General features: G+C 43.7%; 2 protein-coding genes across 2 annotated transcripts in view; one reads left to right on the plus strand and one right to left on the minus strand.

Annotated features, from left to right (window-relative positions):
* Positions 1-17,246, plus strand: part of LOC117580440 (putative uncharacterized protein DDB_G0282129) — a 56,959-nt gene that overhangs the window by 14,966 nt on the left and 24,747 nt on the right. The window contains exon 2 of the mRNA XM_034266996.1: positions 3,700-3,803. Within this exon, the coding sequence (XP_034122887.1) occupies positions 3,785-3,803 (19 nt within the window). The 5' untranslated portion in view covers positions 3,700-3,784. The remainder of the gene's footprint in view (positions 1-3,699; positions 3,804-17,246) is intronic.
* LOC117579977 (NADH dehydrogenase [ubiquinone] 1 alpha subcomplex subunit 7) lies at positions 13,509-14,099 on the minus strand. The gene has a single exon (XM_034266155.1). It carries the CDS (start codon positions 14,032-14,034, stop codon positions 13,594-13,596), a length of 441 nt encoding a protein of 146 aa, XP_034122046.1. The 5' UTR covers positions 14,035-14,099; the 3' UTR covers positions 13,509-13,593.

The raw sequence follows: 17,246 nt of genomic DNA on the forward strand, positions 1-17,246 counted from the left end.
CCATTTTCCATTCTCCATTTTCTGCCGCCCGCTTGTTTTGATTCTCATTTGTTGTCGTTGTCTGTTTTCGCGGCCGGCGATTGCTTCGCGGATTGCTCCTACACTGATGTTTGTTGTTTGCTCGCTGCACTTAATGTAATTAATTTTAATTAAAATCCAACGGGAGCATGAACAAAAAAATTTGCCACAGTCATGAGCACAAAAGTCTCTCCTCTCTATGGGTGTCTGTCTGTCTGTCGAATGGTGAACTTGCTACTGCCTCTCGCTTTTCCCCTGCATCTTTCTTTGCCTCCTTATCCTTTGGTGGCATATCTTTTCTGGCCTGCAACGGAGTCGCGGGATAAAAATATAATGCTTTTCAGCGTGTGCCTGCCAGTCGGTGGGTTTAAACGCAAATAGAAACAGACACAGCTGGGTGATGCTGTGTGTGTGGGGAGTGTGGTCCTGCATGTGTGAATGTGCTAGTGTGTGAGTGTATTTGGTTAGCTGCTGGCCCGTAAACTCCCGTTACAACTACGATGAAGCGTTTGGCAAACATTTTAAAGTTGCCATTTAAATTATGTAGCACTTCGCTCTCTCGGATGGCTGGATGGCAGCAGGCCAAACAAAAGCAAATGTATGCAAATAGTTGAACAAATATGATTGCGGATTATGAAACACTGAAAATATGAGCAATAATTGTTGAAAATAATATTTCAACAAGAGAAACTGAATTGTTTGAATCGCCACATAAAGCTAAATAAATGAAATATCATTGATTCAAATATAATTAAAAGTAAATCAATACTAGTTTTACACACATATGGACGTACATTCAAGAAATTAAAATTCCAAATTAGTTCTTCAAGAACAGAAACTTGAGCGATATTCCTAGACCTGATTAGCCACTGTGTTAAAAAAATTATCAATTTTGTTTGTGAATACTTTTTTTTAGGCTGTCCCAATTTTGTAATTGCAAATGGCTTCAAAACTAATAATCAAGTGATAATAATAGTAAACTAAATATAAAACAAGAAGGGACGTGTGAGACGCTTCTTACGCGTCACAACTTTAATACTTGGTACTCAGTAGTACCAGTTCTAGTTTCATTTTACATTTTACAGCAGATTTTTGACCTAACTCTTGAAGCAAGGATCTTAAATTATTTGTTCACAAAAATATTGAAACGGATTTTCTACATTAAATGATTTTAATGGTGTAGACTAGCGGGGGTTTACAAAATTATCACTAGATGTCAATACACAAAACCCCTTTAAGGAAAAAAATCAACGGAATGGCAATACTTTTCCATTGCATTATACTCCTCGGGGCAAAAGCGCAACAAATTCTTTTAACTTTTATACAATTTACGGCAAGAAAAACTGATTACAATGACCATAAAGAAACACACATGTGCGACACACAGAAAAAAAGACAAACGCAGCCAGAGACACAATAGACATTCTTTCCATGCCCCATTTTGACAATGAGGCAGGTCCTAAAAATCCAGGCTCTTCTCTCTTCTCTTATTTTAGCCGCCAGCTGTGTTGCACTTTTGCACGCCGCTTTCTGTGCTATAAAAAAATAAAAGGCTGTCTACTGTGCAACCCCAACCTTACCATTTACGTATACATACGTGTATATATACTCTGAATCTTTATTTTGCAGTGTGTTTGCCTAGACATTGCATTTTTACCTCCCATATACCGATTCACGCGCTGTTGCACAGAGCAAAGTCGGCGTTTCCTGCCTCACAAGGAGCAAACCTTTTGTTGGGGCGGGCCTCGATTGCTGTGCTACGTTTCGCTGGCTTCTAGAGTTTTGCACCATTTTGCCATGTGGGTAGAGGCGGCGCGTCAAGTAAATAGAAAAATGTTGCACGTGGCTCGGAAATTTAAATAAATCAGAGCAGGATCGTGTGCAGACAAAGGCGGGGCACGCAGAGCTAGAACCAAGAAAAACTTGAAAGAGATTCAAGCAAACATTTTGGTGCAGTTTTTAAAGCAGCAACAACCAGACGAAGCCACAACAGAGGCGATAGCTAAAGCGACTCCTTAAATCCTGTTAACGAGACAGCAACAGCAGCACAAACACAAATACAGATGTAGACAGACACACACATATAACACATAAACACATACATATGCAGGCGAGAGAAGCAAACGCACATCCCATCACATCCGTCACAGCGCAGACACAAACCCACCGCAGGCGTTAACTAGCGTGGACACAAACACGCAGCAAAGAGCCAGGAACTAGAGCTTCGGTCTTCGAATACCCTGCATATCCCTGCAGATTTTGTGTCTGTCCGGGAATGGCTCTATTCTCTTCAGAGTCATAAATACCCTTCTCTGCTGGGTACAATAACAACGGGAATAGTTTAAGCTGTAGCTGCAGTTGCAGCTGTGGCGAGAGATGATAGGTGGAGGAGGTCTAAAAACTGAAGAGTTTATAAAATTAACATCGTCATGACATTCAAGCAGACGTCGGCACCGGCACCGGCACCGGCACCGGCACCGGCACTGGCACTGGCACTGCACACGGCGACGCTCTCTTCCTCTCCCCGTCTTTTACCAGGAGTCCTGGCAGAATCCTTTGAGCACGTTGTTGCTGTTGTCGCTTTGCATTTGCATGGGAGTTGGTCTGATTTGTGTGTATGTCCCGTGTCGTGTTGGCATTTGTCGTTACAAACTTAATTAATGTTATGCTGAGGAGGGCCAACCTCCACACCCCATTCTGGGTGGGAGCTCTTGACTTTTGCCAAGCCAGGCAAAAATGTGCAGCCATGATGAGGCCACTGCCAACTGCAGCTCTAAGGACACGCTGTCAGTTTCAGCTGACGTTTGGTGTTCAGTTTCCCCCTTGTGAGTGGGTGGGACCGAGTATTATGAGCCAGAGAAGCGATTAATCGGTGGTACAACCACAATTGATGTATCATTTTACATCGTTTTCAATCGTTATTTAGGGATTGCATCCAAAATCCATCGCCAGGCAACGTCGTGGCAGTCCTTTGGAAACCCTCTTTAGCTTATGACAACTTTACTTCCTACGCAAAGTTCACTCTGGAGCCGGAAGGAAGAGCCTCTTTGGGCTGCAATTTCGTTAATGCTCAGGCAGCTTGCCCGATTTTCAGTTTACAGTTTACAGTTTACGGTTATTGTTGACAGGACTCTCAGGGAAGAGCCAGCCTGCCAGCCAAACTGCCTTGATTGTTTACCCGTGCCGGTGCTCGTGCTTCACTCCTATCCACTTGTTTGCTATTTGACTTAATTTAATGAAAATGTTGCAACCTGCAATTTACAAAACTAACGCCAACAAAACTTGAGATTGTTTACCCGGAGAGTCCCTAGTTCTTTGCCTCCAGATGATGCTGATGCTGATGCTGCTTCTGCCACTAGAACGTCTTCGGCTGTTTCTTCGACTGGGCTTTTGGGATGCGGGTTCTCAGTTCTAAGTACACATCCCATCTAGAATGCTGCTGCTTCTTCCATCTTTTGCTGGCTGGATGAAGAGAAGTCAAACAAACGAATGCAAAAGGTTTTTTAACTGCCTCAAGTATTCGTCGAAAAATGTGCTAAAGTGGCAAAAGACCAAGACGAAGGCGGCCCTTAATTATGCTGATTGCATTGCAGGAATATATTTTATACTCTTATGTCATAAACACATAACAAGTCAATCGCCAATCGTAAAAGCTGATCATTCATTCCCTTCCTCTTTCAGGTCTCTCTGCTGGTGGTCGTTGCGCTGCTTTATTGAAGCATCGGGCTCTCATCCCCCTCCCACATATATGCGTCACTAATTTGCAATGATGAGTTATCAGAAGGGTAAGTTACCTGCAAGTTCCTTTGCAGCCTGCCCAGGACACATGCCAAATGGCTGACCATTTGATACGGACCAGTCGTGTAGAAGCTTCTAGTCACCCACAAATCATGGGGAAATGTAAAGCCGTGCGACCTGGCCTTCAGCTCAATCCATTTATATACATGTCGGGCACACTTGGCACTCCATACTCGATATCCGGTAATTCTTTATGGGATTGGCCCCCAAGCCAAATCACTGCCACAATACAATTTACAGTAAATCAAGCAGAAAGCGAATTTACGCGGGTCATTCTCAAACAATTTGCAAGAGCTACCCTACGGACCACGGACTAACGTCAACAAAAGATAAAAGTGCGTTCAAGCATTGAAAAAGAGCCGAAACAGACCGAAATACAGATACAGACAGTCGCCGGGAAAAGTTGCACTAACAAGCTGAGGAAACATTTAGAGGCTTCACGGGTGTGGGTGATAGAATCGAACAAAGGAAAATGCTGCATACTTTTTGGGGGTTGGCCAGTCTGCCGCCTAATGAGCTTCCATGAATCGGCATGAATTGGCGGCACCATAGAGCGAGCCATCACTGCAGTAGGGGCTGGGAGGGTATGCGGGATATGGGACATGAAGCCCTGCCAACTAGTTTCAAAATTAATTGCCACGGGTTTTTGTGTGTTGTGTTGGCCGGGCTAAAAACGCGGATAGTGGCTTAGGCTAGGCGTTGACAACAGCCGCACAATGTTGTTTTGCCGTTGTCCTCATTCGCATCCTCAACGATGCCGTCGATGACAGCGGCTGCTGCTGCTGCGCCGTTCAATTAACTTGTGCGACAATCCAATCAAAAGTGTATTAAAGGCCCGTTAACGGCCATTTGCCCGATCCAGGAAGCAGCCACGAGGCCATTTTCCAGAGTCCGTTGCTGTCGATAACAGCAATTACATAAATGTTTTTGTAGTCTGGCGAAAGGAGGAATGCACCCACAGCCTACAGAGCCCCACAATCGGCTAACCAAATGCGATTTAATGGGCTCCGTCGAAACAGCTGCAGTTCAATGTGGGCGGGAAAGGGGGTGTAGTGATATTTTTCCAATCGAAATATTCGCTGTAAAGGACTTGGCAATTAAGGCATAAATTCACATTATCACGCATACGACATCTCGTACAGAACTCTGTGGAATAGAGAGGGGGATGTGGATGTGGACAAAAAACTGCCAACAGAAATTGTTGGCAGACATTAAATTTCAGGAAGTGTACCAAATATTAATATCTGCTTAAGAATTATATCAGCTTAATGTGGCACACAAAAGGTGTAAAACTGTGACCGATTTATGTGTCTAATAATGTGAAATGCAAAAAATTACAGCCGAAGGTTAATACTGAATGTTTTCTCCCTGCACGTGGGGCCCAATATCCATTTTCAGGCAACATTGCATAGTCCTAGTCTAATTTATTTATCTACTTGTAATATTTAATAAAAATGCTTCAATTGGTCCTGGAGACACAGACACAGACATACACATACTTACGCATGGATGAGCGCAGGTCCTTCGCTTCGATTCGGGCAATCAAAATTGTTATTTACATGATTGTTCGATGTGCCTCCTCCTATGTGGAGCCCGAAGGCCACGCCTCCGTATTTCGGGGGGAACACGTGCTTGGCTGGCAGCCCCTTCACACGAACTACATAAATAAGGAAAGCCCATCCCACATCCCCCCGTCTGAGAGACTGGTAAAACTTTTCCAATTTTCCCCTTTTTATCGTAAATTACGCACAATTCAATATTTGGCCTTTTTACTGGTGGCGGGGCCCCGTTTCTTGTATTTTGTCTCTGCCGCAGTCTGCCTTTTTTCTGCCTGACTGGCTCTACGGAAGAGTAGGATTAGATGGATGGTGGGGGGGTTGGGAAAGACAGTTTCTTTTCTTTGTTTTTGCTATTTTGCTATTTTTTGTGTGTCTCTTTATCGTAAATAAGAAATCTCATACGTGACTAGGCCTCACAACGGAGTTCGCTCTCCTCCTAGACCACACCACTCATTTGCTTTATGAATGGAGTAAAAGTTAGTTTCACTTTTTTTCCCTTCCTAATCGAAATTGGTTTCTTCGGCTCACAAGTGTAATGATTGTTTTTCTATGCGTGTGGTAATTTATTTAGCATTATTTATACTCGCAAGAGATGGGATTAAATGACCAAGGAAAGTTTTCCGCAAAACTATTGTGCTCTGCGAAAGTTGTGCATGAGTCCAGTGAGGTCAAGAGGTAACTGAAAAGTGGAGAATGGAACAAAGGGAATGTAGTCAAAGAAAGGAAATTGATTTGAAAATGGATCTTCAATTGATCTAAGCTGAAGGACTGTGAGATTGTCATGGCTGCTGCATACAAAATCAGTGCATGACAACGACCTCAGCACAAGTTCCTGCGACTGGGGGCCACACAAACAAATGCACAGACAGCCCGAGAGTGAGGTCTGTGCGCCCAACTGTATGCAACGGCCTTTGTGTCAAAATTTTTATGCCGTGCATGGCACGCAAACGTGTGCACAAAAAAAGAAGACGAAATATGAGCAGACGAAGGGAAAGGGAGAGTCTAGAGTAGACCCGAAACAACGCAGCGGGGAGCAGGGGCTGTGGGGGGTAGTAAATTGAAAGACACAGAAAGAGGCCATAGAGAGGCGGCACAGTACTGCTACTCGTACTAGACGGACCAAACTGATTCAATTAAATCAGTCCAATTGAAGCAACTGACGAAATGTGTGGACTGAAACGATGTGCGTGTGTGCATGGAATACTTAAGCTGCAGACAGGTCGCAGTGCCACATTTACTGCAGTCTGTTGTCACCAGTATCCTGTTTAAATTTCAGCTTAAAGTCCCAGACTGCTGTAGGACTCTGGAAGGGTCGAAACTTCATCATTATCAGTGGGGCTGGAGCCTGGCCCAACTCTTTACGGCCAAATGTTGCCCTGCTTGGAAGGGCAAAAAGTTGTCGCAACGAATTTTATTCAAATAAGTGAACATTTTGTTTGTGCCACACTTGCGCGCACACAATTTTTTAATGTCTCGACGGTTTTTGCCACATGTTCGCATCGAATCGGAGTGGAATCAGCGAACCGACCAACAACACCAGCAGCAGCAGTGACGGCAGGAGTAGCAATTGGACCTGCTCCCTGCCCGGATCCTGTGACTTTTGTCGCGTATCGCATTAATTTCTCAATTTATAGCAATTTATAAAAATATGAAAAACGTTCAAGCGGGTGGAAAAATGTGTATGCGATTGTGGGCTGTCCGGAAATACAATTTAAATGTACCTTTTTTGCTTTTTCTGTAGTTGCTAACGAAGCCAATGGTCGATGCGGCTGCTCCCGGGGGAATGCATCGGTTCTCTACCAGTTTAAATGGGGATTCAACTTTAATATAGATTCCCATTCAAATTACCATTCCTTTTCACATTTTTGAAAATTATTCAGCCCTGTGCGGCCCACTGTGCCGCCGCCTGCCACAGGAAGAGGGAAAACTTTTTGGCACCCAAGCATTTTGCTCTGTGTGAAAATCACTCAAAATTGTGTTTAACTAAGCGTAAAAATTATAAGCAAATTAATTTGCACAAATCACAGCAACAACAGGAGCAGGCGGCAACAACAATAGTTGCTTGCCTTGCTGCAGAAAAGTTTTATGAAACAATCAGGCAAAGGCAGTTCTCTCCGACACTCTGGTTAGGTCTGGCCTCGGATCCGGTCCGGCACCATCTCCATATCTCCTGTTCCCCTCCTAGGCTCTTGGCCTGGCCCAAAACAACTGACGCGACAGCAAAGGCAACCAAACGAAACGTTCAGGAGGTTTCAGGGGGAACGGTTCTGGTTCCTGGTTCCTGGCTCTGTGACTGAGTTTGGGTTTGGTTGGTTGTCGGGGGCGAGAATATAACCGACAATTTATCTGCATAAAAGCGCAGTGTGCAACTTTGACGTGGATGTCTGTCCTGATGGGGATTGATGGGTGTGGGCTCGGAAAAACTTTGCTGCCTCTCTCTCACCCTCTTCCTCAATCCCTCTCTCTCTCTCTGTATCTCTCTCTGGGGGGAAATTTAATGCCAGCCGAGATAAAGATTCAAATTAAAGACTCACCGATCAGCAGTGACAGGGTGGCATTTATAGGAAATAAATATTTCAATCAATTTCATTCTACTCAATTATTTTATTAAGCTAATTAAGTCTCCAAGTTGCCAACCACTCCCATATTTCAACCTCTTCCCATTAGACAGGCACAATTAAAACTTAGAAACAACACAAACGAAACAACACCCTCTGTAGTTCACGAAACAAATGCTCAAGCTGAGATGTCGACCGAAAGATACCACTCACTTGGATTTGCTTTACATTTTAGTTTACCAGCATTCTATGCTGTGTCATGCAAAACCATTTGTTAAAATGTAATCTATAAAACATAGGGGCTTTCTCACTGTGTGTTCACATCCCGAAAATAAATTTCCCCGGAACTCGGTATCGTGTCTTAACTTAACGGAACTTAATTTTGTTTGCACATAAGTCATTAAACAAAAACATTTAGGAAGCAAAGAGTGGACGACCATCACTAGTTACTTTATAAATGAATTATGTAATTTCCGAATTTTATAAAATTTATTTCTTTTATATCGGGTTTTCCGCTACACACATTCTCTTTCTCTCTCTCTATCTCTCTCTTGACACCAACACCCTTTTGTCCTTTTGGACAACAGCTTTAACATACACAAGTACAAACCCGTTTTAAAATTCAATATACCTCTCTGTTTGGCGTTTACTGGGTATAATCATTGCCGTCACTAATTTGCATACAACAATAGGCGCTGACTGCGAGAGATGTCGTCTCGAAAAGGGTCTCTCATCTCACCCGGTCAGCCTAAGGGGGTCGTGAAGGGCCAGACTGAGTAGAGGTAGAGAATCTTTTAGCAATTTTTAATTGCCATCCAAAGGGAAGTTTCCAAAGAAAACTTCCAGGATTTTCCAAGTCAATTGTTGGTTTTCCATTTAGAAAAATCAACAATGAGGCGCTGGAGGAAGTCACATGTGGCAGGGATTTCTAACGGATGGACGTACAAACGCCCCGGGCGGAGGCAAAAGTACCCAAAATTTCAGAAATTTCGCAAATTTATGCCTTGACTTGGCAGCAGCTTCATTAAAGGCTGGAAGGGGTGCACTAAGCGGTGTCTGAGGAGAGGCGGAAGCGTTGCCATTTGCATTTTGTAAATTGTTTCCAACACAGGGCTGAAATATTTGACAGGGGAGGCGTGGCCCTGTCCGTGGCCAAATGCCCCCGCACAATGCTGGCTGGCATTGTCTGCGTTTAATTATGGGAACAAATAAATGTCTATCATTTTGGGTTAGCTGGTACAGATGCCTCCTGGCTTGTCTTGAGTTATGCGGAGTGTTTAATGAGCTATGGACATTGTGGGAGGAAGAGGAAAGTTGGGTTATTCTCTGTGGCATCTTTGACAGTTCTGGTACTAATCAAAGCTTGGCTATAAGTTCCAGGACCTGCTTAGGCATCGATTAATCTGGCTTTAACGATAGCTTAACTCGAAATCCCCTGGTCGTACAGCCCTCCCTGAACTTTGGTGCCCTCTTGACTTATGCCATTTCCATCTCCCGAATTAACGCCCCAATAATTAAACTCAATTAACGACCGAATGACCAGTCGGCTGGAGCAGTGGGCACACATCAAAGCCAAGTTCCAAGTAACTGCATCCGCCTCGTCCTTTCTTTGTGGGGACACCACCCGCTAACAACTTCATTTGTCTCCTGTTAAGTCCCCGTCCATGGGCTTAGCAACGCTAAACTCCACTCCTAACAAACTCCTTTTGCTCCCTTTCCCCGCTGAGAAGAACCCTTATCCAAATCGGAGGAGGAGGAGCCACCACACGCTGTGTTGTCCTTATCTTGACAGCAAACATTTACAAAAAGAAAACAGGCAGGGACGGAGACCCAACACCAAACAACACGTCTTTATCGCACCCAAACAACGCATTTTCCAATTTTCCCTTTGGCTTGCTTCTGCTTCTGGAAGAAGTCCTGGCTTTTAAATACTCCGGAGGTAGATTAATCATTCTCTGACTCCATCTTCAACTCCGAAAGATCGAAGGAAGGACTTCTTGTGGTGCTACCTGCCCGCAACTTGCGATGGCAACTTCCTCCAAATCCAATTATAACTGCGCTTATCAAAAATAAGTTTTCGATACTTGCCGAGGAGAGTGAGAGAGTCAAGTCGAAATGTAGTATAGGGGAGTCGAATGAAGTGACGCCGTGTCTCTGGCAATTTCGCCAATATGGCAATTTAATCCAGACAATCAGTTTAAGGCATCGCCATTTATCTCTTCAGAGACTAGGCAGGGGATTGGGATTTCGATGGTTGGTTAGTTCCTTTTAATTTTCCTCACTTTCCCATTCACCTTGTGGTTACCCGAATGGGGATTTCTTTCCTTGTCAATTACCTCAAGTTTAATTGAAGGTGAAATTGTGTCAGAGCAGAGAAGTTGATGTGGTCAACGGTGCACCGTTTTGTGTGGCTGAAGTTATCCCAATGAAAGATGATATTTGACAGAAATTAGAGGGTGGATTAGTGTAGATACTAAATAGTTTGGAAGTCACGGCAAATATCTCCTCCGACGTACTGTGAATGCTAAGTAAAAATACGACAGGCCGTACTCAGAAAAAGTCTGGAAAGTCTGGACAAATAAAGACACAAACTCGTACATATAAATTTGTAATTAATTATAATATTGAATTATTTTATTGACTGTTTTTAATTTTTAATATGGAAATATATTCATCTACATAAATATACAACACTTAAAAAAAAAAAAAATAGCGCATATTAAATTCGAAAATGTTACTTGAAAAATAGACTGCTTTGAATAATTTTAATTTCCTTTGAATTTTAAATATTCAATTAAATTACGTAAATGCCTATTATACTAACTAAATTTTGATATTTCCACTCTCGTGCTCGAATAACCGTTTAAGTCTAAGTTGAAGTTTAAAACTTTCAGTTTACTTTTACATTGGGTGTGCGAAGGTTAAAACCCATTCTTCCAGTTTCCCATTTGTTAAGGCTCCATTTAGATAGATAGATCATCAGAACTCGTCCTCGTGCCGACAATATTCCCGCGCTGATAAGCATAATTGGTACTTTCTTCCTTTAAAGGATTTCTGGCAATGTCTCGCTTAATTATATTCGGAATACGCATTTGGGGGCACTGAAGAGACTGAAGACTGGGGAACACTTTTCATTTCATTTTAAGGCAAAATAATAATGAATTCTCTCTTAAAATTCATTTCATTAAACACTCGCCATGAGCTACTGCCATCCAGAAGGAGCACAAAAGACGGGGCCGTGGCAAGGAAGTCTTTTGTTTATACTCGAGTTCCGTTTGCCCTCAAAGCCAGCACCGCGCACCCCGTTAAACGCACCCAGGACTTGGTCAAATTAAGCAAGCTGACAATTTTCTCTCTCTAAACTGTACAACAACTTAATGAGCCTGCATAACTTTGCGACAGGAGAAGCGAGTCGAAAGGAAATCAAAAGCTAAGGAACCTCCCCCAAATTACGAGAGGGCGACAGATAAAAAAGCACGTATACTTGTCCCGAAGGCAACTCACTCACACAGTCCTTAGTCGGCAGTCCGTAGTCCGCAGCCCCACGAACGGTGGCAAAAGTCATTATTCACTGTACCAGCGGCAAGGTGGCACCCACTCTCCTGCCCTATCTCTCTCCTGCTGAAAAATAATCAACTTTTACACGACTGTCACACGCTCCCCAGTCCCAGCCCCCATCTGCGTCCGACACTCGTTGGTGGCAAGTTTGGCGCAAAGTTTCGGGCCCAGCGTGGAGACAACTTCCGTGTTGCCTCCGGGCCAATGTTGCATATGGCCAAAGTCCCGGTCAGGCTCGGCTTCCTTTACAAATGACGCATTAATGAAATGATTTTTCCATGGAGCATTTGAATTTTTAGATTTTCCTTCACTCCCAAAAGAGGAACGCTGGAGATGAAAGCGTGACACGCGTTTCGAACCTATATAGGCGGGACTTTAACAAGGCTTTTTGTATCCTCTAGGAGCGTTCAAAGAGAGAGAGAGAGATCTTAAACGCGATCCATAGCTGTCCGCTAAGTGCTCGATATGTCGTTATTCGATTTGGGTTTTCAATTGCTATGAGGCAGAGAAAACATATCCCTAGAGTCGTGTCATGTAATCATCTCCAAGCGCCACATCCAGCTCATTAAATTCCGCTTGATGCTCTCGGGGGTCGGTCTCCGTTTCCCGTTGCCCATTCCGCGCTCCCGGCTTCGGCCCATTCCCTGTTTGTTGCTTTATGCAAATGTTTTTCTTGTTATTATTGCCCGAACGCGATTCCTGCTGAAGTTGTTGTTTGTTGCTTTGGTTTTGGTTTTGCTTTTGGTTTTATAGGAAAACACGCAAAGCAAACAGAGCTAGGGCTGCTCTACTCTGCTCTGTGTTTTCTTATCTGAGAGTTTTTCCCCGCCGCAGCGCTCTGGTCTGTTGGTACATATTTTAATTACGCGTCTCTGATTGGGAAACATTTTTCGGAGAGAGGAGAGCGTTGACATTTTGCGACTCTACGACTCTGCGACACAGCTGTCGCCAAAGGATCTCTAAGGGGTTGAAAGGGCGGTGTTTGCTTTGTGGGCATCATTTTTGTGTGTTTTTGAATATTTATTCTTTAAAGTGGTTCCCCCAATGAGCTGTTTCCACATTCTCTCCACTTGAGCGTAATTGTGCCAAAAAATTAGCATTTATGATTGCCAATCTTGACCAGAATGGAGTCCTATACATACATTTGCCAGAGTATTATTCATACTATTCATATGAGGTAATAACACAAATCAGCTCAAGCACCCACGCACATCCTTCCTCTTATATGTAATCCCTCGAAATATGTAATTCGGATGAGAGACGCAAAAAAGTGTGCTACAGTTTCATATTTCGCCAACTGTTGGCGGATGAAGAGCCCGGCAACATGTTGACTTGACAGCTCCCATCCGAGCATCCAGGCAATTGACACCCTTTTTCAATCTGACACTCCAGCTAGGGTGATTGGGAAGGAGTGGGGAAAAGTCAACCCTCCGTCTCTCTGGCTCTCTTCGAGTATAAGGGTAATTTCAATACTCGTAAATTGAGCGAAGGATATTTATTTTTTGTTTTTGCATAGCACACAAAATCTGACTATGTTTTGTTTTCTGTCGGCGTGGCGTTAGTGGGAATGAAATCAAAATTTCAATGAATAAATCGATGGGCGAAACACATCAGCATAAATTTTGTCGACACACAGACGATAAACGACAGACGACAATTAACAATCGACCCGCAATCATCATTAACAATTTCCCATAATCCACTCAACGTCCAGCAAATTTCCACGATTTAAATTGTAACTATAGATTTTAATGGCATTAAATGTTATTAAGTTCGCATATTTATTGTTATGGCTGTACGCCCGTGTACCCTTTTGGCCCTCACTGTCACTTTCTCAGTCACTGTCTGTCTGTCCTTCCGATAATTGTGTGTGCGCTTAATTAAATTTTCATGCAGGTACAATAAATGATTTTCCGAAGAGGACATCTAATTAGATTTACATTTTTATGACTCGCTGCATTGTGAATCGATTGCTCGGTCGAATCTGTCTCCCCGGGCACCTAAGATACCTAAGTCCGACTGGAGACAGGAATTTAATGAAGATACCCAAACGGTTCTTAGTACATTTTCATAAAATTTCAGCAGAACTACTAGGAATTTCTTTAATGTGGCGGCCCCTCCCAGGAATGCATCTTCCCGGGGGTGGGAAGAATCTTTAACCCGGAATCGGTCTTCTGCTCGTCACAATTGTCAGCTTTCATGGACTCTGCTGCCTTTGGTGGCGCAGCTGGAGGAAGAGGAGGCTTCACGCCCGGCTGTGCTGGAGGTGGAGCTGCCTTGGCCGCAGCCTTGGCTGCTAACTTGCTCTTTGGCTCCTGGACAACATCAATGGGCGGCTTCACGCTGCTCCGTGGATCTCTGGTGTAGTAATAATTGCCGAACAGATGTCGGTACGGCCCGGATGGAATGCCCGGCTGGGGCTGAGTGCGCGGTGACATTATGTCCGCGAAGCGGTGGGCCGTTTTGTGTTTGCGGCCAAGGAAAAAGTCACGAAGCTTGCTCAGGAACTGGGCTACATCGCGGTGCTGGGGCCTGGGAGGCATTTCTGGCGAAATGGTATAGTAAAAATTTGAAAATTTGGATTCGAATTTAGAATATAGTACGTATATTGGACTACAGAGTCAAATGATGCTATAGTTTTTTCCACTTCCAAAACGGTGCTTCCTTCCGTTTCTTCCACACGAGTTCGTGCAACAGTTGCTGCGTCAGATTTTGAGTGGTGCCACCCTCTAGATGGGTGGATGCATGGATGGATGGGTGAAGTAGTGGATCAGTGGATGAGTCAATTCAATAAGCGTCAATCTCTCTCCACGCGCTCAGCTGTCAATCAATTTGGGAACGAAATCTGCCAGAGATGAGTTTCAATTATGGCCACAGAAAAGAAACAAAGCTGCGTAATTTCCCTCCCCTACTCGAACTTGATTAGAAATGAAACGTTCGCAATATTATCGAAGACAGTGCAAAAAGTCGACTTTGGAATTAATAAAAACACTTCAATTTCCGATGCCAATCAGTGCGGAGATCCCTGTTCACCCCCACCCCTCATACACTACCAACTAGAGTGTGACAGGAGCACGCGTCGAGCTTTACTGTACTTAGAGGGGTTCAGCACGTTTCCTTGTGAAGCCCTCGCTGTCAGCCTGACAGGACAGGACAGGCCCATGCCCAGGTCCGGAAGTCTGCTCTGTGAACATGAGCGAGAGATGTTAATCACGGACGGGACGTAGATCCTTGGAACTCTGCTCACATTTCATCGGATAAGCAGCTTGTCGAGATTTACGAAATCGAGCTGATTAGTCTTTGTGAGTGCCAGGACCTGGACCAGGACCTGGACGCGTGTCAAAGGGTAAGCCGGGCCGAACGACGTTCCTGACGTGTTTACCTTTTGGCTTTTCAGGCTGGAGTTGGGGGTTGTTATACTCGTGTTGTTCACAAGTGAGGGATCTGCATGGCAATACTTATAGTAAATGCATAAATCAGCTTGACTCTCTCTTCCAATTTGATTATAATTTACGGCGCACGCGGAAACCGTTTTCGATAAGCTGAAAGAGCTAAATATCAGGTTAATATTTATGAGCTGGAAAGGGGGAAAACCAATCGGAGAGAATTGATTCAACGTGTGAGAAAAAAAACCGGTTCTGGTGATGAAAATAGTTTTTGTTATGTATTGGATTGGATCTGATTGGAGATAAGAAGAGGGCGAATACAAAGCTTAATGGGAATTCAAAAGGATGTTTTAAGATGGCAACAAAGCTGAGCTTGCGACAAGTTTTTATTTTAAATTCTTTAAATATAAGGTTAATATGTATGGTACATTCTTTACTGTATTTTATATTTCTTTAATGTCACTAATTATCAAAATGTGTATGAAGTGATAAGCAAATACATGGTGTGTGGATGAACTGAAGCCAAGAAACAGGGATAAGATAAGAAGTTTACTAGGATTAGCGATGATCGTCTATTCCTGTCTTTACTTTTTATATATTAGATGAGCAATTGGATTGGAAACATCTATGTCTGTTAACTGTTATCTGTGAGTTCTGATACAAAGTAATCTATTACAAACAAGTCTAGTGGTGGCTCCCGACACCTTTGAAACGAAACTTTAAACTTCCTTGAATGAAGGGGGAATCAATATCTTTAAACTTTCTCATTTGGAAATGCACAAACGAAATCCGATTCGAGTTCATCTACGGGTATTTACCTAAACTGTTGCCCAAATTTTTCACCCAGGCGTCATATTGCACGGGACCTAGGGGACGTGACGAGACGACTCTGCCCCACAACCAACACTCGCTCAATACATCAAACTAATTGATACAATTTTTTAAAAATGGTTTGGGAAAACTGTTGGGCGGAGGGCTGCTGTTTCTTTGGTTTACCTTGTTTCCGTTTCTGAATGTTTTTTTTTTTTTTTTTTTTGGAAAACTGCAGGCTCGAGCCGGTAAAGCCTTTAAAGTATGATAAGGGTGGCTTCGAAGCCTAGGGGTTGGTTCAACTGGGGGTGGCACATGCGGTCGATATGTGTTCGCCTTCTGATTGAACTAATTGACACATGTGAGGAGAAATCCACCAAAATATCGGTTTGGGATTTGGTAATACGAGCCAAGGCCAAGACCAGAGAAGGCCCGGCATGGCCTGGCTGCCTGAACTTTCTCTGTCTGCTTCTCTCGAGTATGCTCCTCTGTTGTAATGCGATATGTCAACAGTGTCCTGAGGTCGCAGGAAAATTTAAAAGAAGTTGCCAAAGAGAACTCCTTGCGCTGCGGCTGCATATGAGGAAGAAAGTAAAAGTAGCGAAGGTCAACATCATCAAAATGTCTGTCTGGCCAGAGGACAAACATCTGAAGCACACACACATGTTACCAGGATCTCGAACAGGATGGCTGGCTGCCTGCTCGTCGTCGTCCCGTCGTCCCGTCGTCCCAACGTCCCATCGTCCCGTCTCGTAGTGAAAATGATAATGTTAAAGTTTTACAACTTAAGTCGTCAAAGTCAAACACACTCTAGGGAAATTACAAACACATTCGAGACAGGAATGTGAAGCTCGAAAGAGTCGTTGGATGTTGGTTGTAGGTTGCTGGGTGGATGCGATGGGGGATGGGGAGGTCAAGAGCTGCTCGAACTTTCGGGGGTCCTGTGTGATGAAATATACTTACATTGCACATCCTTGGAAGTTTACCTGCTCCAATCTTAAGCTCAGTATTAAATGTTGTTTGGCTTTCAATGCTTTTACAGTGCTTCGGGGTAGAATTAGTGGCAAGCACAACCCACTGCTGCCGCCACCCCACTCAGTACAGCCACTCACCCCCCGCCATTAGCATAAATAAACGCTTCTAAGTACGCCCCATAAAGGTGTAAATGCTCTGGTATTATTAGCCAAAGGCGAGCCAACAGCAGACAAAGCAAGACGGGGGGAGTCCTGGGCGAACCGCTAGAAGCTCTTTGGAGACTTTTGCTAGCGCTAAAATTTTATTACCTCCTCCAACACACACATAAAATGTCGGATCTCCCGCTTCGAGTACTCGAGTATTTTATACAATTTTGTTGCGCATCAAAATTGTTTGACTCTTGGAATGGACCCTGGCTAGGACTTTGACACGACTTTTGTTGTCTTTATTCGCGGGAAGGAATGAAATTTTATTAAATGACTCTAAAGTTCTTGGCTCCTTTACTTGGCTATGAAATTAGCATCGATTTTGGGCTGACTTAGAAAATGGGTCAACTTAAAGCGAGGGGGCCATGAAGATGATCG

The sequence above is a fragment of the Drosophila guanche genome, unplaced genomic scaffold (assembly GCF_900245975.1).
Source record: "Drosophila guanche unplaced genomic scaffold, DGUA_6, whole genome shotgun sequence".
Taxonomy (NCBI): domain Eukaryota; kingdom Metazoa; phylum Arthropoda; class Insecta; order Diptera; family Drosophilidae; genus Drosophila; species Drosophila guanche.

Bases quoted from the DNA above. Each gene is read 5' to 3' on its own strand.
- LOC117579977 (XM_034266155.1), bottom strand. From the start codon at position 14,034: ATGCCTCCCAGGCCCCAGCACCGCGATGTAGCCCAGTTCCTGAGCAAG.